The sequence below is a fragment of the Stenella coeruleoalba genome (genome assembly GCF_951394435.1).
Source record: "Stenella coeruleoalba genome assembly, chromosome: 2".
In the NCBI taxonomy this organism is placed as follows: Eukaryota; Metazoa; Chordata; class Mammalia; order Artiodactyla; family Delphinidae; genus Stenella; species Stenella coeruleoalba.
Window position 1 is genome coordinate 163,944,061 of NC_137147.1, and position 23,428 is coordinate 163,967,488.

Below are 23,428 nucleotides of genomic sequence, written 5' to 3' on the forward strand. Positions count from 1 at the left end.
GAGTCCTAAATTCAAATAAACTTTAAAAAAAAATGAGCCTGGAGGATGAGAGGAGAACACATACAATTACTATGCGACCGGAGAAGTCTCTAAAAGGACAGTGAGTCCACAGGCCTTGCGTGGTTATGCTTACCAGTACGAGCCTAGCCTGTGGTACGCCAGGAATTAATCACTACAAAGTGCGGCAAAGGACTCACAGAGCCATAGAAACTTGTCAATACACAGGAGCTAAACTGACCGGAAAGGGAGAAAAATGAGATGGAGTCCAAAGGCAACAGGGGAGAGCGTCAGGGAGTCACGGTTAGTGCTCAGATTCTGACTCTGCTTCAAGAAGTCATAGGTCGATTTAAAAATCAAGGTTTCTCCACTTGCGACATCCTCAGGCCTCTTCTCCTTCCAGCCCGTCCAGGTGTGCCCTCCCTCCGAAACAACTACCGCAGGACTGAACTCCGGTCCACTCTAAGCATCAGCCCTGCGTTCTCCACGAGACTTTTCCGCCTATTCCGAGGCTACCCGGACCCTCCGTATCTCTGAGCGCTCAGAGCACCTTTTGCTCTAAAATCCCAATTAAGTTCTGTTGCCCCCGAAGCCCTGGCTGTAACTCGAAAGGAAACACCTGCAGACGCTCTCCACGCTTTACGCATACCCCAAGAGACCACTGGGCCACACCTGCGTTTCCCCGGGACCTGGCTTCTCACCGTCCCTTCCCCACACCCGAGACGCTCCCCCGTCCCCAGGACACGGCTCTGCAGCCCCGCGCGGGTCGCCCACCCCTCGGTTCTGTCCCGTCCTCGGTGCCCCGCCAGCCCTGGGTCGCGTCCCAGCGCAGCCCCGCAGCCCCCGCCCGCCGCTCATGCAGCTCGCCCTCATTCATTCTGCGGCGCCGCTGTCATTAGTGCGGTGACCTCTGCGTCCAGCTACGGCGCGCGCTACCCGGCCTCACCTGCGCGCGGGATGCAGCGGCGGCGGCGGCGCGCAGCCCGGACAGTCCCGCGCGGCCGAGGGAGCCGGGCCCGGGACTCCGCGCCGCCGGCCTCCAGGAGCAGCCGCGCCGCCACCGCCACCAGCACGAGGCCATGGTCCGCGTCTGAAAGTCGCGGCAGAGCTGCAGCCCCGCCTCTGGCCCGGCGGCCCCTCCTGCCGGAACCCGGAGCCGGAAGCCCGGCAGCGGAAGAGCTTCTGCCTCGCCAGCCCCGCCCCTTCTCGCTTCTCCCGAGGGCGCGTCCCGCCCCGGAGGAGGAGGAGCGGCCGCAGGGGGCTGAGCGGCGGAGGGGCGGCTAGATCCCCTCGTAAGCCCGCCCGCCCGCCCGCCGCTGGCTCGGGAGAAACTAGCGTGATCTTCCTTCCGGGGAGCGGCCTCCCCCGACCCCGCCCAGCCGGTGCCTCCAGCAGTCTCCGCAAAAATGCACCCGTGTTAGACCGGCTGTCATCTAGAAATGCTACAGGGCGCCCGACGAACAATCACGAACTTTCCTGTTGCGTATTTAGGCAGAAGTAGGACGCGAAGCATCGGGTTCCTGTCGTGCTGCCTAATCCGGAGGCTCCAGTTTCCGCGGCTGCTTCTCTTGGGTGTTACCTGCCACGCCGTCGTCTGCTCCTTATGGCGACCTGGCCTTGCAGGAAGTGCCAGCCTTTTGCATCTTTACAGTAACAAGTCAAACCCCGAGCAGGGCTATTGTGAAAGAGAAGTTAGATTAGCCTCGTCTCTCGACTTCTGGACGCTCTCCTCTGAAAACCTTATAGGTATATTGTGGCCTAGTTTGGCAATCTTGCTCACATCTGGATATGTGAGTCCCGCTCGTGGGTGTACTGAGCTGTGCGAAGTTGTTTAATATTTGGTAATGTTGAACCTACTTGTAACCAGCCCGGGGAATACTGGAGAATGGACAGGATTAATGCCCGTTAAGGGTTAGAAAGACCTTTCCTTAATTCTGTGGCCAGATCTACTCTTCTCATGGTAATGAGAGGGTGTCTTTATAAGAGAAGTGATATAATTAATCATTCAGTACATGCGTACAAACGCACAAAGCCTGTCAGAGAAAGTGTAAGCATTGGGGATACAGAAATAGAAGAAGCTTAACTGTCCTCAAAAAATTCACTCTTATGAGAAAATAGACCAGCAAACAGGCAAATGTGATGCTCTGATATTTTTTCTTGTTCTTCTGACTCATGCATTTTGCATTAAAGAATGCAAGTACCCGTATAGCTGAGCACATTTTTACATTTATCTTCAAAATTTTTTAACTGAATAAAAGCATATAATAAAGAAGTTTTTTAAAATGTCAGTTTTATTGAGGTTTTTTCCCCTAATTTTGAAGAATATTATATAAAAGATGTCAGGTGCTTTACAAATTAAGGTTGTTAATATGCACCTGTGGCTTATCTTGATCGAGGTTTATGTATTAAGAAATATCCACAGGTGGAGGTGGCCAAAATAGAGTGTTGCAGTAAACACTTGTACTTGCAACAATCCTGTGACTTAGAATATTTTCATTTGCCCTTTTCTTATAGGTAGAGAAACATATAGGAATTAAGTGTCTTGCCCAAGCTCACATAGTTGGTAGATAGAGCACTACACAATTCTGTTATGCCATTTTCATTTAGAAATTGTTTACCCAGATTAAAACAATAACCTAGCTCTTAAAAAGATGTAATTTGGCAAAGCTAAGTAGGGGGGAAGGCAGATGAAATTTGTGAAGGCCTCCACCATTATAGTATAGCTAAACTTCCCATGAACAATAACCCACCAACAGGACATGCAGAATACAAAGTAGTTCCTTTGACCCAACTAGGCCAAGCATGAGTCTAGAAAGTTAAAACATTGTCTAAGCTGTGCAAGTAATTGCCAAAGAACAGACTCCTGTCGTGCACAGTCTAGAAATGGCTTGGGCCTTTTTGACTGCACTTATACAAATGAAACAACTAGTCACACTGATAAAAATGGAATAAGTGTACAGTTGAAACATTTTCAAAGTTATTTTGATATTGGAGAATTGGCTACACTCGAAGACATTTTATTTCCATAATGATGATACTGTTCAAAACATTAGGACCAGGTTTTACAGCCAAGGAGAGATTACATACAAAATATAACCATATATTGTTTCATAGTACTGCATAGAAACACCTCATCCTGATGTTATTAGATAACTGATAAATGAATTATCAATGTAACTCTGGTAACAACATTGATTGAGAGAAGAGTTGCACTGAAAGGTGAGCAATTTTTGTGCATTTCATATTCTTAGACCAAACTGAATTCTGAAGACTTGAAATAATACCCTTATTTCTACTACCGATTTCTCTGAAATGTTAAGATAACGGGTTAACATGCATTTGGAATTTTCTCTGGGGTCTTAGTCTATGACTGATTAGTTCGCTAAATGTAACAAGGGTGAGGACTGGGTACCTCTGAAGCAATTAGTCTTTTTTGTTCCCTGGCCAGTGATCACAGGTGTTAGGTGATCAGCTGCCTTGCCAAAATGTGAGTCAATCAGTACAAAAAAATAAGTATTAGTGAAACGTTATATACTGCCCATGCTCTACTAAAATTTTAGAGCATCCTAAAAGATAATGCATTAATTATATAATTTAGTCTATTTCCACACAGAGGCTCTCCTAAAAGAGAAGAAAATACACTATTGGATCATCTGCTCCTAATCATAGTCAGGTTTTCTTGATGGATACTAAAATCTGTTTTTTGGTTGACTACCCATTTGTTCCCCCATGATGCTGCCTTATTCACCATGTACTTAGGGGAAAGTGTAAAGAGCTAAATCTGACCCACGTTTGCCTGTTTTTTACTCATATGGAGAAGCTATAAGAATTCTCTTGTTTCTATTATAACTGACATTTAGTTCACCTAGGCTTGTGTGGAATAAAAAGGAGTTATTCCAAACAATTGAACAAATTGACATGATGCCACCTTTCTCCACTGATTCAAAATATTGTTTTCATTATATAGGGAATTCTTACATTACTTTGGACTGTTTCTGTGCTTTTTATGGAGTCCCATTGATTTTTGCATCTATATTGGGGATAGCATTATTTTTGGGGATAGTTATTTTTACAATTTTTAAAATGATAAAGAAGCTCCCATTTCTGTTATTTAAAAAAGTGTTTTCTCAGATTTACACTTTCTTTCTTCAAAAAAAAATCCTACTACGATTTTTGACTGGATTTCCATTATGTTTAGTAAATAATTTGATTGGATTTCCATTATGTTTAGTAAAAATTTGGTGACAGTGACACCCTGATAATATCTCTATCCAGAAACATAGGTTTTTGTGTCCCTTGTTTTAGTAATACACCTGTCCTCTTCTATTTTTTGTTTTAATTTGTTTGGATTAGGAAAACATTAAGATTTTAAGAATTGTACTTAAAAGTAAACATTTTCTGAGTATCTAAAGCATGCCCAAAGCTCTCTTTTTTTCTCTACAGCTTTTTAAATAAAGTATATGGGCTTTAGTGCATGGACTTCATGAAACATAGTTTATCTCTTTAGAGGCAATTTTTAGAATTCTAGCCCTGTGAACAGGCACGTATCAAATGTTTTGAAGTTTCTGATGGGATTGGAAGCAGTTTTGTACATTTAGTAAAACCATCTGTTGCCTGGTTTAGAGTTATTTATGTATGTATCTGTTTCCTTCAATTAATTATGATTTTTCTGAAGGGCAGAAAGAATGTGATTAAGTGTCAAATATTTTTTTGGTTGGATCTACTGGATTGGCCAGTACTGTAATTCTGATACTGTAATGCAGCTCACCTCATTTTATTCATATATTCTTATTTATAAATAAATTGCACATCCCGTTGGTCTCCCATAAGTGAAAATCTTTGAAGACAGGGTATGTGTCTTGTTTTAAACTTTTTTCATCTCCCATCTTCTTGGACAGTTTAATATACTGTAATATATGAATATTGAATAGATATGGTTGAAAATAAGTCTTTAAATAACAAAGTATGAACAAAGTAGTAGTTTAAGTTGATTTTGTTAAACAACTGTAGGCTTTCTAAGGACGATTAATGCCGTATATGCAACAAATGAGAACATTAAGAAGGGTTGTCTTTTTTCTTTTATCAGCTGTGTTGCCAATTGATCCTGTTAAAGAAAATTATGTGCGTAAAGTGAAAAACTGTGTTTTCTCAATTGCCTTCCCCACTCCTTTCAAATCAAGAGTACATCTTGTAGCAGTTTCAAAGGTTAGGCTTTACTTTTTCACAACACTTAACTCACTATAACTTTTGTCTAAAAAATTAGTAATATTTTTTTCAGAGTTAAATTGTTAATCTATTGATAAATGATTATCTTTGTGTTTAAAATTTGTAACTTGGAGAATGTCATTCTTAGAAGTCACTTTTTGATACTTATTCCTGGAGCCTAGTACTCAGTTTCATTTTAAAGTTATCTTACAAGGAAAACACACTTTTATGGAAAAAAGGGGTAAATGAGTTAAATTCTTAGAAAGGGGCTCCAATAACAAATTCTAAATTATTCTCTCATGATATAGATGAATTTGGGATAACAATAGGACATTTATTTTTTTCTAGTTCCTTTAAAGAATATGTACTAGGAAGAATATTATTTTACCATGCATAATAAGAAAGCCATAACAATTTTAGGACTATCTAATAGACCTAATTTTCCCAAGTAGCATAAATAATCCTAGAAAGTACGGTACATCTCTTCTGAGAAAATATTAATGTAATTTTGGAAGAAGTTTATCCTTTTAATTTTCTTTTTTCCATAAAGTTTATTTTCTCAAAAACTATTAAAGGATTACTTAAGTTTGTAAGAAGATTTTTCTTTTCCTGCCTCAGCAAGTGCTAGAAGATATTTTGGACCTTGATTTATCTGTCTCAGAAACAGATGATTTTATCTAGCTTGTAAGTGGCGAAAAGATAGTACCTGGATCCATTCCATTGGCTCACAGATATGGGGGCCACCAGGTAAGAGTAGCACCAATATCACTTCCTTATGCAAATATAAACAGCTGGTAGAAATGCTATCCTATTGAAGAAGTTATTTTGCATTAATTTCTAATATTAGTGTATTGAGACTTCAAGAAGATGTTTCTAAAAGAATGTGTCATATATAGATTAGCTGATGTGATTTCTTGTGATGAAGCTAGGGTGTAAGTTTTTCTAATGGAATTGAGAAAACTGGGGCAGCACAATATAACATTTCTGTGATTATTGCTAGAGAATTCATTCAGTGGAGTTTTGGCAAGAGATTTAGGCAAAGTCAGGCCACACGGTGAGTCAATATAAAAGCCTCAGAAGGGCAAATAGAATATAATTTTGGCAGGATAGCTGTAGAACAGTTTTAGAACTGCTAGAAATTAAGTCAGGATTAATTGGGGATGTTATACATGCTGAAGCAATTAAGAAGGCACCTTCTAGAAATACAGCAAGACGTTGAAGCAAGTTCAATGTGTGGAATCTGATTTTAAAAAAAGGAGAGGAAACACAGAACCAATTGTTGAAATTGCTGTGACTTTCTTGTGAGTTAAAGATTAATTGATTAATTAATTTAAGAGAATAGAGTGATGTGTAACTTAGCAAGTAATTGTTGGCAATAATAATAATTACCATCTTTTGAGCACTTGGGTGTGTTGGACACAATGCAAGGCATTTTGCGTATATTAACATTCATTCTTACAACAATCTGGCAAGGGTTTTCCCATTTTACAGAAGTGAAAGGTCAGTCTCAGTGAGATTAAGTTACTCAAACAAATTTCCACAACTAGTAAGTGGCACAGCTGGGAGCTGAACAACCACAAACAAATTTTAACAGAAAAGTTTGGAAACAGTTAACCATGTACATTCAAAAGCAATTTTTTCAGGTACAGTATGCTCCTGATTTTATATTGTATGTGTATAGCATAGGCAAATTTTCTACTAATAAATCATTCCTAGTTCCTATTCTGGAATTAAATAGATCAGTTCTCAGTATTCTACACCTAACAAACTTGAGCTCAGCTATAAGATGATGAAGAAATTAATTATATGTCTTAAATTTATGATTTTTAAATGAATTTCAGTTACGTCTTATGGATTGAATTTTATTTTCACCTTTATTCAGGTTGTTGATTGTTATAATCTTAAAAATGCACTATTCCATTTTCAATTTTGACAAGGTAACTGATTATAAATTACAACAAAAACTTTAAAGGTTAATAAACATGAATAATTTTCCCTTTTAGTTTGGGATATGGGCAGATCAGCTCGGGGATGGAAGAGCCCATCTTATTGGAATTTACATGAACAGGTACTACATGTTTTCTTAAATAATAGCTTTTCTGCTCAATATTAACACAAATCTGCTAATATTCAGGTTTTTTTTTTTTAAGGCAGGGTGAAAAGTGGGAGCTCCAATTAAAAGGCTCAGGAAAAACCCCATACTCCCGGTACTTCTTTTTTTTTTTTTTTAGTCATCTAAATAAAAATTGGTGTTATCTTAATTATAACTGAAAATCTTTTTTATCATATTACCCATAGAAATGGCGACGGCAGAGCTGTGCTTCGTTCCTCCGTGAGAGAATTTTTGTGTAGTGAGGCTATGTACTATCTCAGAATTCCCACTAGCAGAGCTGCAAGGTAATTCCTCTTCCCTTGAAGCTAACTTTCAGGACTGCATCATGTTATCTCCAGAAATGTGTCAGTCAAGTGAGCAGATAAACCCCCAATAGCATGATTTCTCATCGTTTCTTATAGTTTTAGTTACTTCTTGAGAGCTTGCTAGAAGTACAGTACAGTATAACTTTGTTTGATTCTCTTACCTTTCAGTCTGGTTGTAAGTGATGATGCAGTATGGAGAGATCAGTTCTACAATGGAAACGTTGTGAAAGAACGAGGTAATAGCAGTTCTTAGAACACTTACATAAAGTTAGACTAAGTTCTTCAGGAACAACAGAAATTGGGCATCTTTGCAGTCTTCTTAAAACATGACCTGGGGATCTTCATGATGTAATTTCAGTGTTATGATATTATAATAGAATATCCTTTCCCACACCCTTACATCACTAACCCATCCTTTTCTAACAACAAACTTCTGGGAAGTTAACCTGGGAAGTTTATGAACAGCCAGCAAAACATTATAAAGCCAGTGCATGAACATTCATATACTTCCTTCCCAGGAGACCCCCTCAGACTTTACCTCAGATCCTGATTGCTCTTACTTCATGTTTACTTCCAGTAAGTTCGGTTAACTTTTCCTTCAGCTTTTAGTAGGTCAGAAATAAATTAGAAAGGGGATGAGAAAGTGCCGTAGAGCAGTGAAAAAGGAAGAGTGAGAGAAACTTGACTCTGAGTCTCTGGAGAGGCAGGAGACCTGAAAATCAATAAGAAACATATTTAACTATTTAAAATGCAGAGCTATTGAGAACCGCTGACAGCCCTACTTGCTTTATTAGGCCCCTTGGACATCACTGTGTTACGGGCCAGTGTTTTTACTGCTGTTTATAGTGATTCACCAAGAGAACATTTTATGTTCTTCATGCTTTGCGAAAAATATGTTTTGGTAAGGTTTTCATAATAATCCCCCTAGAATATTCATGTTAATTAAACATGAATTAAAGGTTATTTATCTTTAAGGCATCTCTCTCTCTCCTCTTTAATATTATCTGGATAAAATGCATACTATTACTGCACATGGGGCTTTAACAGCTATTTAGGTCTTTTTGTTTATGGTGATTGGAAATGAGATTCCGATCACAGACTGTTAATATGATGGGCACAATACTACTTTTATGTCTGTGACGTGTATATTGTTAATGTGAATTTTTTTTTGGCCGCGCCTCATAGCCTGTGGGTTCAATCCTGACCAGGACCTGGTCGGGATTGAACCCAGGCCCTCAGCAGTGAAAGGGCAGAGTCCTAACCACTGGACCACCAGGGAATTCCCTGTTAATCTGAATTTTGAATTAGATGGTTTGGAAACCAAACTGAATGGTTTCAAATTATCTCAAGTATTTCTCCTTTTTAGGCCGTTCATAGAATTTCCACATCTAAGTCATATACAGATATTTTGATTGTGCTTTTCCCTAATATTCGCCCAGCAGACACTGTAGGAAAAGAGCTGGACAGGCAAAAAGAATATGTGAAACCTCTAACTGGCTCTGTGGGAATTGATTTGTGACTTTGGGCAAGTCACATTTTCCCCCTGTTTCTCCAACTAAAATGAGGGGTTAGATGAGATGACACCTTCTATGTCTTTCAGTAATGACATTCAGTGATTCAATGGCTATTTATAAAGCAAACATTCAGAATCATCTATTGAGCTCTTTTTTTCCTAAATGAATGTATTTTTATTGCTAAAAAAAAAAAAACCACATGAAAATAAATATTCAGATTACTAGCGTGAATGAGTCCTGACTATATGGATAACTTAGTCAACCCAGAAAATACTAATTAGCCCTTTTCTGTGCATACCACTGGACTCATCTCTGGGGGTCCAGGAGTAATAAGTATATACCGTGGTCCCTGGTCTTAAGAAACTCAGTCTTCAGACACTATAGCAATAGTGTCTATAGCAATAGACACTATAGACTCCATAGCAAATGAATAATAAATAATCTGAGGTTAGGAAAAGGGCAATCCGGTTAGCTTTATGGAGGAAGTGGGAATTGACCTTGAGCACAAGATTAGAAAGTTAGCAAGGATTTCAGTATGGAGAGAAGAGGGGTTGAGGCAGGGAGAAGTGAACAGAGGCCCAGAGGTAGCAGCGAGTATGGTGTTTCACTGAAGGACAGCACCAGCAGAGCAGCAGCTTTGTCATCTGGGATAGACCTCACCTTGACATGGAAACACGTGTCAGTACAGCATTCCTTATAAGAAAAAAGCGTGACTTCATTTACTAATTGTCTTAATAATGTCTATGATCAGAACGGAAGGCGGAAATAGAAGGCTACAAACAATCACAAAATGCATAGATTCACTGTATTTCTTCAGCATATTCATAAGTTAGAACATATGCAAATTTTTTAAATTGAAGTTAATTTCCAATTAGTTACACAAATGGAAGTCATGTACAGGGACTGTGCCACAGAAATATTCCACTAATTCTATATTTCAGGGTGAGGTACAGGGAAAAGGTCACAACTGAGGAGACAGTGGGAGCCTAACAGTTTAACCAAGCAGCATCTCACTAGGCTGGGGCCTCAGTATTTCTGAAGGTGTTGTGGTTCCTCACATTCTAACCGATTCAGGCGTAAAGAAAGACAGAAAAATCCTTGACCCTTTCTAGGATGTAAATTAATTGTTTTTCTGATAAATCCAATCACTGTATTCTTTTTTATTAAAGTCATTTCATTTTAAAGAAAAACATATGCTGTGTTTGCGTAGTTTAAAATAGTTTATGCTAAAATAAATGTTTCTTTTCCAGGTGCAGTAGTGCTGCGTGTTGCAAAATCATGGTTTAGAATTGGATCGTTAGAAATTTTGGCTCATTATGGTGAACTGGATTTACTAAGGTTAGAAAACCATTTTTTCCAATGGTAGAAGACAATTGAAAGAAATGCTTATTTATGTGCTGTGAAGTTAAAATATTTTTGGTTTTCTTGTAAGTAAAACCCAAAATTTCAATTAATAGATATTTTCAACACTTGCTGTGTGCCTAATATCGTGTGGGTTTCTATGAGGCTGAAAGAGAAGGGTTTAGACCCAGTAGACCCTTTTCTCAAGGAATGCTTTTATCTAGTGTGCAACCCAGGTGGAACTGAGGGCCTCTGTGCTACCCAGACACCTGGGTGGAAGTGACTCAAACTCCCCAATTCTGCAATTCCCTTCCAAGTTCTGGGATTCCCAGGATGCGTCCTCTGTCTCATATGTCTTCTTTCCTGGACTCTGGTTTTGACATGTGTGTGATGCCTGTTTCATCCTGGGTTGACCCAGACATGAAGCTCAGTCCCTTCAACAGGACAAAAGCAAACAAAGAACAGACTGAAATTGCACAAAGCGCTTAAGAACAAACCTTACTGGAGATTTCTTCAGGGAAGACAGATGAATGGTTCCTTCAAAAGAGCAAAAGCTCTTCCCCTTGTGTCATGCAGTATATCTTCCATCAAACTCTGATGCCTTGGTGCCTGTGGAATCTGCACTCACAAAGTTTGTCTTCCTCAAGCCAACTTAGCAGGACGTTTCTTCAAACAAAAACATTTACTCCCGACTTCCCTGGTGGCGCAGTGGTTAAGAATCCACCAGCCAATGCAGGGGACATGGGTTTGAACCCTGGTCCAGGAAGATGCCACATGCCGCAGAGCAGCTAAGCCTGTGCGCCACAACTACTGAGCCTGTGCTCTAGAGCCTGCGAGTCACAACTGCTGAGCCTGCGTACCACAACTACTGAGGCCCACGTGCCTAGAGCCCATGCTCCGCAACAAGAGAAGCCACCGCAGTGAGAAGCCTGCACACCACAACAAAGAGCAGCCCCCGCTCACTGCAACTAGAGAAAACCGGCGCTCAGCAACAAAGTCCCAATGCAGCCAAAAATAAATAAATAAATTTTTAAAAATATTTACTCCTTTAAGAGGAATTCTGTTTCCATTTGTTAAGAGCATACAGTTCTAAAAAGCCATTAGAATATATAAGAAAAAAATTCTCTTAGACAAACCAGAATCATTTGAAATATGAATCCTACACTGTAGGTATCAGCTTAGTAAATCCAGATACCTGGTCCACGGAGAGAATGGGGAAAGGGAAGTGAACGCGCAGAGCAGAGAAGTCATCACCATTGTCACGACCATCCTCTGAGTCTTTTTAGCAAATGTTTACTGAACTCAGGGCCATCCCAGCTTGTTGAGAGAGAGGTCTCCTCTCACTGGGCATTTTCACTTCTCATTTGTTTTTTTTTGGGTCACTTCTGCTCAGATTCACTATGTCACTGAAATTGTTCTATCTGGTGGTCATAGTTCAGTTATATTTCACTTATCTCTATGACATTTGATGTATATTGGTGAGCACTTTATCCTTAAAATGACTGGACTGGCTAACATGACTATGTATGTATGCCTTTTTGTTTCCCAAGTGCCTGAAACAATTCTCTAATCCACTCTAAACAAACTCACTCCTACTGGACTTTAATAATTCCTAAGTCATATCTACAACCCCCAGTTATTTTCAGGATTCTCTCTTATCCAATGCAATAGTATCAATAGTTACTCATTAGTCAGTTAAAACAGGGAATTAAACATAGGATACATATACAACTTAAATATTTTAACTTCAAACCTTGGCCAATTTTTTTGACATCTTATTTGTGAAACCTTACATGACCTTCCACACATAAATAATCATTCTCTGCTCTGTTATCTTTATACTTTTTATATATTTCTATTATTGCATGTATTATACGGTAATGTCATTATTTCTTCAGCTGTTCTTCTCCCCTAATAGACTGTGTGCTCTTTAATGTCTGGGTTTGGGTCTGTCATTCTTTTTCCTAGCACTTGGAGGTTCTCAATGGATGTTTATTGAATTAATCTGAATTTGTAACATAATAAGATGGCATCTAATATGATCTTAGAAACATATTTCCAGTTGTGATTGGTATTGAGGAAATATTTCTCTATGGCTATTTTGGGAGTAAAATCTTATTTAACTTTTTTTTTTTTTTTTTTTTGGCGGTACGCGGGCCTCTCACTCTTGTGGCCTCCCCCGTTGTGGAGCACAGGCTCCGGACGCGCAGGCTCAGCGGCCACGGCTCACGGGCCCAGCCGCTCCGCGGCGTGTGGTATCTTCCCGGACCGGGGCACGAACCCGTGTCCCCTGCATCGGCAGGCGGACTCTCAACCACTGTGCCACCAGGGAAGCCCTTCTTTTACTTTTTAAAATTCTAAGCATGCATCTAATGAATTCATGAATGTCAGGAGTGGATTGAGATGATTGGATACTCAATACTGTATTCTGAGGAACACTGATGCTATCTCCCCTTTATCTCTAGGATGTTACTAGACTTCATCATACAGGAACACTTCCCCTCAGTAGATGTCAAGGAACCTAACAGATATTTGGTAAGTTTTTTAAAAGAAAGGACAATACTCTGTTTTCTATCATTGGCCGGCCACCTTAGTGGTTACAACTTAGCACTTAAAAATCTAAAGTTAAAAAAGGAAATGTAGAGCATTTTGAACATTTTGTTAAAGAAAGAGACGATGAACCACCTTGTAAACAAGACATAGATAAGGAAGTTGTTCTGTTTGAAAGGTAGCTAGAAAAAGAGAACAGGTGCGGCTACATCCTGACTATATACATTACTTTTTGAGCAGCATTTGTAACTTGGTCACATACATTGTTTTCTCACATGTTGGATATATAGGTATTTCTATAGTAGTAGTTCTAAAATAAATGCATACATAATAGGCAAATGTGATTTTCTATTCTTGTGGAAAGTTTTTGATCTTCATTAACTTTTTCTTTCTTTTAACAGCCACAGAGAAGGAAATTCCTTTATTTTTCTTGGTGACTCATTTCAAAATTTAATAACGCATTTTGCTTACATTTAACTCCCTGTGCTGAATTCTAATGTTTTTCCTTTTCTTATTGTACATGAAGAAAACCTGGTCATAATACTATGCCTGAGCCTTGTATATATTATTTCTGGATCAATAACTCTATGTTCTTCCATTGTTTTCTTACACGTACTACTTTCCATCTCTTTAGTCATCTTTTGGCCCACCTTTGAGAACACCTTTTCATGTTGGAAATCGGAAGATCCTAAAAGAACACATGTTACTGAAAAATCTGAAAATTTTCTAAATTTCATTTTAGGATTTTTTTTCTACTGTGGTGTCTGAGACGGCACAGCTTATTGCCTTGTGGATGTCTGTTGGTTTTGCTCATGGTAAGTTATCTACTGACATTTCATGCTTCTGATGAGAAAGTAGAATTAATTTGTTGAAGCAGAAGACTTCTTTTTTGTGTATTTCAAAATATTCCTGCCAATGAGCAGGAATAACATTTATAATATATGAATTTATTTTTAGCAAGAGAGAAACAACTTTCTCATGTTTAAAATGATTTTGAACGGAACAGATACACAAAATAGAATAAGCGTATTCGACCCATTGATGTTGTTACCTGTAAAGCTTTTTAACCTTGTGAGTATATATTATATTAGGTCTTTTAAAAGCTTTTTAAAAAACCATTAATCATAAAAGCACTACATGCTTATGGTAAAGAATTTAAAATATACAGAAGTGCATGTGAGTTCTGTTCTCCAGGAGAATCGTTATTAACCATTTTATCTCAATTCTTCTAGACTTTTTTTCGATGGTATTCATATATCCCCTACAAAAACAGTAGGGCTGGCTTGTGTGTGTCTGAAGCCATTCACTGTGTGGGGTTACATTGGAAGGAATATCTGCCTGAACTAAGAATAACTGTCTTAAAATAAAAGCAAGTCACATATGTACTAAGGTCTCTAGATAAATGCCAAAGGGGGATCCCACATTGTAAAACTTGAAATCTGCTTTAATTACATCCTCGCTGGGTCTCACTGTGGTGGGTAGGGTGGTGAGCAGGGGGGTGTTTCAGAGGTTTTGCTGTTCTGAACTGTGTGGCAGTGACCACCATGCATTTATATCTTTACATTCTCGAAGGTGAGTTTCTGAGGATAAACTCCTGAAAGTGGACTGGCTGGATTCGAGTCTATATATGCACTGAACATTTTGATAAGCAGGGTCATCCTGCTCTAAAAAAGGTTGAAACTGTCTACACTGGACACTGTTGCCACATGCCCAGCTATCCTATATTGGGCTGGTGTATGCATTCCCTGCCTCCCTCCTGCCTCACACTCCGCCCCCATCCATGACCCGCTCCCCGACCTAGGTGGTCCCACTCCCTCCCCACACACTGCTGGTGGTCTGCAGCTAAGGACTGTTATGGGGTACATATCCATATTTTTACCTTTTCCCCCTCTCACAACCTTTGAAAATTAATTAATGTTTCTTTAGTAGTCTCAATTCCATTCCAAATAACATATATTTTTAAATAAATGCTAGAAATTCAGGATAAATGAGAGGAGCTTTCATTTCTTGGACCTTTTGTTCCTGTAGTATTTGACATCTTTGGTTGTGGAGGAAGTATACAATGAAAGGCTAAATTTAATTTTAAAATACAGTTTTAATATATATTAAGCTATTTGACTTCACCAGTTAAACTTTCAATTGATAATTTGTTTCATTTCTAAAGCAAATGCATTTTCATGACCTTTCCTATTCTGTATAAATTTTATACAGTTAAAAATGCTTTATTATTTTATTGTCATGTTTTGGGCATCTTTTGTTGTTGTTGTTTTAGGTGTTTGTAATACTGATAACTTCAGTTTGTTATCCATTACAATTGACTATGGTCCATTTGGTTTTATGGAGGCCTATAATCCAGGTATGTATGATTTATATGTATATTCCTTATTTCACTAAGAAAATTATCACTGGTTTATTTTAGATAAACCATTATAGCTAACTCAGTAGTGGGGTGGTAGAAAGAATTGGGTTCATTCATAAAACGGTCATTTTATGTGCTACTCAATCTTCCAGGTGCCACAGGGATACAGTATTGAGTCCTTTGTGGTCTCTGCCCTCAAAAAATGACATATTAGAGAAGATGACATGAGGGGAGGAAGGGAATGTGTTGTCAGACAGACATGGGTCTGAGTTCTGGCATCTGATCCTTAATCTGTGCCCTTGGATGAGTAACTTAACGTCCCGCTTTACTAATCTGTAAAAGGATCAGAGCAGGCTTTGTGGGGGACATGCTATCAAGTTGGAGTTTGAAGTACGTGTGTGATAACCTGGAAATTCTTGTAGGTTAGAAATGTATTCCTCTATTAGGCAAATAATCATATTTTAAAAGATTTTCATGTGCATGGGTATTAAGTATTTACATTACTTTGAAGTTAAACGTTTAATGTCAGAAAGATTTTTATCTAATATATATAAATTTATTAAGTTTAAACTTAAAAATGAAGAAAGAGGGACTTCTCTGCCAGTCCAGTGGTTAAAACTCTGCGCTTCCACTGCAAGAGGCATGGGTTTACTCCCTGGTCAGGGAACTAAGATCCTGTATGCCACGTGGCACGGCCAAATAAATAAATAAGTAAATAATTTTTTTAAAAATGAAGAAACTATTATAATTATCCCCACTGTAAAGCAATAGTATTTTTGCTCTAAACAGATTTTGTACCAAACACATCTGATGATGAAAGAAGATATAAAATAGGAAATCAGGCTAATATTGGAATGTTTAATTTAAACAAGTTGTTACAAGCTCTAAACCCATTACTGGATCCTAGGCAAAAGCAACTGTGAGTAAATCCGAAATCTACTAATTAAATCTGTGTGAAAATATATTTGTATAATGATCATGTTTTGAAAAGCAAGAAACATTTTTAAAACCATACTATTTAATCTTTAATAACAAAGGCTTTCAAACTATATATATGTGTGTATATCTATTTTTTGGGGGGGTACCATTTTGGCTTTTTTCCATAGTTATCAGGATAAAGTCTTTTCCTATTTATTGCTTTTTAGGTGCTGTGAAATCATGGTTTATTTCTTCTTTGATCCAAGGGTTATTTATCACAGTGTTTCTGAATTTCTAAGTAGTTGGGCTTATTTTGTCCATATTTTTATGATCAAAGAACGTGTTTGGTAAAATCTAGTCAAAATGTGTTACAGTTTCTTTATGGTCCAACATAATAAATTTTTGTACATATTTCATGATCATATAAAAAATGTGCACAAACGTTTTAATATATCAGATTGAATGTATTGAGTATATTATTCAAGTCTTTTATGATTCTGTTTATTTTTTTATCTATTAGATAAGTTTGATTCATAAGAGATGTGTATTAAAATGTCCCACTTTAATTGTATTTTTAGCAAGCAATTTTTTCTAATTCTTTTGAATTTGTGCAATATGCCATTATTGGTACATACTGATTTTTTTCTTATATTTCCTTCAGAAAATGTGCCTTTTATCCTAATACAGTGACCCCCTTTATCCTGATTAATACTTTTAGCTCTCAATTTCAACTTATCTGATATTAATATTCATGCTTACTTTTGTTGTATTTGCCTTGAATCTCACTTTATTTTTTTTATCTTTATCACATGGTTTTAAAGTATGTTTCTTATAAAAGTAAACAAAACATAGCCAGGTTTTAACTCAATGTGATGGTTTCTGATTTAATAGACGTATGTGGGCTTTTCACATCTATTATAATAATTGATTTATTTTATTCCTTCTGTCTTACATTGTGTTTTATTTTACATGTTAGTTTCCCCCCATTCTCCTTACCTTTTTATGATTTGAGGAGCTTATCCATTCCTCTCCAACCCCCAACTTTGATTTGGAAACTACTGCATCCCCCACCCCTCACAGTTATCTTGTTTTTCTGCCACTTTCTCTACTGTTATATGAGAACAAGTTTCCAAATATTTTCCCTCACTAAGCTCCTATTTGCCCATTGTTTTTCCCTCCATCCCAATGAGACCTTTAGAATGCTTTTGTTTTACCTCTAATTACCCAACTGCTACATTTTGCTAAGATAGTTTAATATTTTGAATTTCAGACTGTTAGTAGGTTTTCCCTTGAAGTATCTCCCTTCCACCCCCCTCCCTGCATTTCTAGTCATTTTACTGCTTACTAACATTGTTTTTATTATTTTTTTAAATTCCGTCTTGAAGTCTCTGCCTTGATTACTTTCTTAAGTATTTGACTCACATGGAGTATATAGGTGATATACTTTCTGAAATCTTACGTAACCATTAATATTTTCATTTTACTCTGATTGAGATGTAGGGTATTAGATAAAGTATGGATTCAGTTGCTTGTAACAGAAATCCCAAATAATAGTGGCTTGAACAAGGACATGTATTTTTCCCTCACATAAAAGTATGGTAATTCATGTTGGTAATTCAGGGCTGGTATGGGGACTCAGTTTTCTGAGTCCCAGACTGCTTTTAGCTTTCTATGCCACCATCCATTGTCTGTGGCCCTCATGGTCTGAGATGGGACCATCTATCACGTCCATATTCTAGGTAGGAGCATGGAGAAGCAAAGAGGCAAGTCCTCAATACTGAAGGACACATTTCAGAATTTATACACATCACTTCCCTTATTTCGCCCTGGCCAGGACTTAATCATATAGCCATATACATGTAGTGGCCTTATACTGTATCAACTTAGCTAAACTGGTCGAAAAATGCCCTTCCCTGTTTGGTCACGGGTTGGGTTGGCCACAGGAGAAATCGCCAAGATCTGGAAGGCAGAAGAGAAGCAGCAGTGTTTACACCCAGAGGGCTGGTATAGGGTTGGGCACTACTGCAGCTCACACGCCTTGTCAGGGGCTGGATTTGAGCAGAGGCTTGAAGGAGTAACAGGAGCAGCCACAGAGATATGTGGGGGAAGAGTGCTATAGGCAAGGGAATAGCCTGTGCAAAGGTCCTGAGGCAGGAGTGTGTGTGGGTGTTTAAGGAACAGCATGAAGGCCAGGGTAGCTGTAGCAGAATAAGCAAGGGGAAGAGTCATAGGAGATAAGGTCAGAAAGGTCAGGGGAGTGGAGCTTCAGAGTGTGTTGAGCATCTGTATAATTTAAAATACATTAAGAATGTTAAGAAATAGACAATTTGTTTAAAAATGGGTTTAAAGTTAATAACTTTAATTTTTAAATTTTTATGAAGTATTTCACTATTTTCATACATTCAGGCAAATAAAATGTTATTGTATTGGGTGAAGTATCTGTAATGCATTATTTTGGGTCTAAGATAATTTTTAAAATACGCCAGGGCTTCCCTGGTAGCGCAGTGGTTAAGAATCCGCCTGCCAATGCAGGGGACATGGGTTTGAGCCCTGGTCTGGGAAGATCCTACATGCTGTGAAGCAACTAAGCCCGTGTGCCACAAATACTGAGCCTGCGCTCTAGAGCCCACCTGCCACAACTACTGAAGCTCACGCGCCTAGAGCCTATGCTCCGCAATAGATAAGCCACCGCAATGAAAAGCCTGCGCACTGCAACGTAGAGTAGCCCCCGCCTGTCACAACTAGAGAAAGCTGGTTTGCAGCAACGAAGACCCAATGCAGCCAAAAATAAATAAATTTAAAATAAAATAAAATACACCAAAAAAGCCATTTATATAACTATTTTGGTATTATAAAGACATATTAACATTTATCCTATAAGCTAATTGTATATAGTCATATTTCAGGAGTTACCTGATTTGACCTGTACTGTATCCAAATCTTTGAGACAGTAAATTTATATTGACAACTTTCTCTAAGGTATGATATACAATTAAATCACTAAATCAGAATCAGTAGTATGTAATCGAATGCTATTTAATGTATGAGAAAGTTCACTTTGTTCATGTAAAATGTAATTCAAGAATGTTAACATTTAAGCAAGGTTTAACGGTGCTATCTTTTTTCTCCCTCAGTGCTGCTCAGATTCTTGAGGGGTATCCCATTCTTTATGATACAAGGTTTGTTGTTTGTTTGTTTTAACACATATTAGAGCATCCTGCTTGGTTTGAGGGCAATTCTTAAACAGTGAGAAATTTAACAACAAATCAAACTGACATTTCTCCTTTTAGATTTAGAGAATTGTTCAAAGCCAAATTGGGATTACTTGGAAAAAGCAAGGGTGATGATGATTTAATTGCATTTCTCTTACATGTGAGTTTATCATTTTATCTCTTTTTCCGGATTAACATTTGAATGACTATTCCATATATTCTTCAAGAATTGAGGTTGCTAAATGTAAGTATTTTCATTAGCTCATGGAAAAGACAGAAGCTGACTTTACAATGACATTTCGGCAGCTCAGTGAGATCACTCAAAGCCAGTTACAGGAGCTCAGCATTCCTCAGGTATCAATTTGTGACTTTTGGCTTTTTTCTTAACTCAGTTTTCTTTAACAGATTTGTTGAGGCATAATTTACATACCCTAAAATTCTCCTCATTTTAAGTGTACAAGTCAATGATTTTTAAATAACTTACAGATTTATGCAGTTATTGCCACAATTCAATTTTAGAACAATTCCATCACTCTGAAAAGATCCTTTTTTGCCCATTTGCAGTCAATCCCTTTTTACTACTTCCATCCCCAAGCAACTACTAGTCTACCTTCTGTCTCTTTGCCCTTTCTAGACCTCCCTGTAAATGGAATCATATGGTATGTGGTCTTTTGTGTCTGGCTTCTTCGCTTAGCATATTTTTGAGGTTCACCCATGTTGTAACCTGTATCAGTGGTTCTTTCCTCTTTAGTATTTTTAAGATCTTTTAAGTACGTCTTAAAATATTATTTCCTCTTTATTACTTTATTACTCCCTTTTTGGATGGACCACATTTTGTTTATCCAGTTACTAGTTGACAGACATTTGGGTCATTCCCACTTTTTGGCTATTGCGAATAAATACTACTATGAACGTTCATGTACCGGTTTTTGTGTGAACATATTTTCATTTCTCTTGGGTAGATACTAGGAGTGGAATTGCTGGATTGTTTAGCAAATTTATGTTTAATTTTTTAAGAAACTGCCAAGCTGTTACCAAAATGGTTCTTCTTAATTCAGTTTTAAGAAAGGTGTTGCCTTGTTTTTTCAATACTAATCTGCTACATTTATGGAATAATATGGGTATTAACCAGAAGACTCCCACTTATTATAGATTTTTAGAAACATAGCTCTGTTTATAAGGTGTAAGTCTTTTATATTGCATTGTTTTTATTATTTTTCAGATGAAAATCTAGGCATATTTTTTAAAATTTCAATTTCTTCATTATATTTCATGACTTCTGTGTTAACTAAAAAAAATTATTTATATATAAAAACTATTTGTGTATAGTTCTCACAGGTATGTAATTGCCATAAATTACATTTTTAGGAGTGATTTGAATAAAAGAATGTCTACCTATTCAGCAAGAAATCCAGCAAAATGTTAACCAATAAGCATCTCTGATATAATTTAAAAATTATTAATGAACTGTCAGAACTAATTATCATTTAATGTGAGATTTAACATTTAACATTAACTGAGACAAAGTAATGTTAAAGTGATTTGAACGAGTTCTTGACAGATATTAATATTTAAATTACTGAGTGTTGGGAAAATTTGAGAGAGATCATTACACTTTTAATCATTTTAATAGTTAATTTCTGTGTCTTCTGAATTTCAGACCTTTTAACTCCCTAATTCTTAACTAGAGCTAATAGCTTATTCGTGTTCCCTTAGCCTTTATGTATATTTCTATAACACTTCTAAAATGGCATTGACTTATTTGTTTACACACTTTCCTTTTTAAAAGCAGTAATTATGTCTTATTAATTTTTTTTTCCTTCCCAACTAACATAGTTCCTAGCACACAGTTGACATTCCATAAATATACGTTAAATGAATTAATAGATAACTAAATAAAACAGTTACAAATTAAATTTTTTAAGTAAATTATATATTACGTGAGTTTTCCCTATTTAAAGGAAGGGTTTTGATAATGTAAGTATTCACATGTAATGTCTATTTATAAGAACTATGTATATTTTTTATTTCTCTTAAATCATGCCATTACATGTATCTCCATGAATTAGAATTTGAGTTGAAAGTTATATAAAGAAAAGGAAAACATTATTCCTTTTTAGTACTACTTCTACTTGAAATAGAGAACCTTAAGAGAAATCTGGATGTTATAAATTATTGTTAAATACATAATTTAAGGGACATGAAGTTAAAATAAAATGAACAAATATTAATAAGCAGTCTATTACTGTATTTTCTTCTAGCAATTCTGGGCACTGAAAATGATCTCAAAGCACAAACTCTTTCCTGCCTGGGTGTCCCAGTACCTTTTGAGACTGAAGAGGTAAGGTAACCTAATCACTTCTTGAGAAAGCATGTAATATATTACTTTAGCATCGTCAACCCATCAGATTCCTCACTTCCTTTCCATTTTTCAACATTTCCTTTTTATTCCCGGGAAGTCTGCTCTGGCTGAGGAGTGTCTGGTAACATCTCACCCACGCAGAGAGCACCCTTCTGTTCACCTCAGCTTTGATAATGCCATTCCCCTGTGTCCTGAGCCCAAGTCTCCCAAGCCTTGAAGCTCTGGAGAGACAGCTCCCCAGGCTTTCATCCAGTGTCTATAAATTGTCACATCTCATACAATCGTCAGAAGTTACTTTGCGTCGTTAACTGTCACAATGAATCGGAAGCAACAAACGTGAAAGAGTAAAGAAATTGTAGGTAGTGGTGGCTGAAGGGAGAGCCAGGACAACCACAGGACGCACAGGAGCAAATAGCCTGTCACAGTTTAATGGCAGCTGAGGGCTATTCATAAAGATGACCCTGAGTAATGAAGAACAAGTTAAATTATTTTCAGAAAACTATGTTTTAAGATAAGGAAAGAGAGGTGCCAGAGAGTTTCGATTTTTTTTTTTTTTTCCCCTGTACGCGGGCATCTCACTGTTGTGGCCTCTCCCGTTGCGGAGCACAGGCTCTGGACGCGCAGGCTCAGCGGCCACGGCTCATGGGCCCAGCCGCTCTGCGGCATGTGGGATCCTCCCGGACCAGGGCACGAACCCGTGTCCCCTGCATCGGCAGGCGGACTCTCAACCACTGCGCCACCAGGGAAGCCCAAGTTTAGATATTTTTTTAGACAAAAGTATTTTTTTAATTGGTAAAAATAAAAAATTTGGTATTATCTAAAATAACGAAATAAGGTAGTATTTTATATATTGTTTAATCAAACAGGATTTTCTGTCTTCCTTTCAGACACTGATTCAATGTGATTTAAAATTTTTTTTTCAATATTTGTCTTGTGAAATAATTCTCACCCTTTTGGAAAAACGGTATGATTTGGGGAGACAGTGATTAATTCTGTTCTTTGTTCTGTTCATTTTTAGTAACATGAATGATTCAGATTCTGAAAGAAGAAAAAGAATGACAAGTAGGTAATCCTTTTGATTTTTTCAGCTTGAAGGATTATTACATAAAAGCAACAGGAAGTAATTACTGGAAGTAATTACTCCCAGTTTTCAAAATCTGGAAAACTGGAAGTAATTACTTGAGGGAATTGGATTTGTTGTTTTGTTTTTAACTACAAAAACTCTAGATGAGTGTATTTTAGTTGAAGTGTCATATATGAGCCTTTCTAATTTCAGATGACTTTTAACTTGATTATGATAGCACTGCTTTCAATAAGTTTGCATATTGATGTTAAAATAATATGGCCTTAAAAGATGGTGGAGAGACAAGGAAGGTGGTGTGGTTTATGGTGGAAAGAACGTGAGTTTTGGAATCTGACAGATGAACCTCATCTTGCCACTTTTTTGCTGTATAATATGAAAGATATTAAACTTTCCAATTTTCAAGGCCCTTAGCTATTATAAAATGGGCATATTTTGCAGGGATGTTGTAACGATGAGCAATAATATATG

The 23,428-nt window shown here is 37.6% G+C and overlaps 2 protein-coding genes across 5 annotated transcripts in view; one reads left to right on the forward strand and one right to left on the reverse strand.

The window, feature by feature from the left end:
- Positions 1-1,129, reverse strand: part of PDSS1 (decaprenyl diphosphate synthase subunit 1) — a gene marked incomplete at its 3' end in the record, with an annotated part of 47,178 nt that extends 46,049 nt beyond the window's left edge. For all 4 annotated transcript variants that reach the window (XM_079914910.1, XM_079914909.1, XM_079914912.1 and 1 more), the window contains exon 1: positions 944-1,129. In XM_079914910.1, the coding sequence (XP_079771036.1) occupies positions 944-1,078 (135 nt within the window). In that variant the 5' untranslated portion in view covers positions 1,079-1,129. The remainder of the gene's footprint in view (positions 1-943) is intronic.
- A 202-nt stretch (positions 1,130-1,331) lies between these two features.
- LOC307178994 (protein adenylyltransferase SelO-like) overlaps positions 1,332-23,428 on the forward strand; it is a 28,613-nt gene continuing 6,516 nt past the window's right edge. Inside the window, 18 exon segments of the mRNA XM_079907696.1 lie at positions 1,332-1,743; positions 5,084-5,202; positions 5,821-5,880; positions 5,884-5,949; positions 7,206-7,270; positions 7,353-7,409; positions 7,501-7,599; positions 7,789-7,856; positions 10,385-10,472; positions 12,941-13,010; positions 13,768-13,840; positions 15,298-15,381; positions 16,174-16,303; positions 19,437-19,481; positions 19,593-19,674; positions 19,776-19,868; positions 21,776-21,855; positions 22,895-22,938. Coding sequence (XP_079763822.1) covers positions 1,437-1,743; positions 5,084-5,202; positions 5,821-5,880; positions 5,884-5,949; positions 7,206-7,270; positions 7,353-7,409; positions 7,501-7,599; positions 7,789-7,856; positions 10,385-10,472; positions 12,941-13,010; positions 13,768-13,840; positions 15,298-15,381; positions 16,174-16,303; positions 19,437-19,481; positions 19,593-19,674; positions 19,776-19,868; positions 21,776-21,855; positions 22,895-22,938 — 1,630 coding nt within the window. The 5' untranslated portion in view covers positions 1,332-1,436.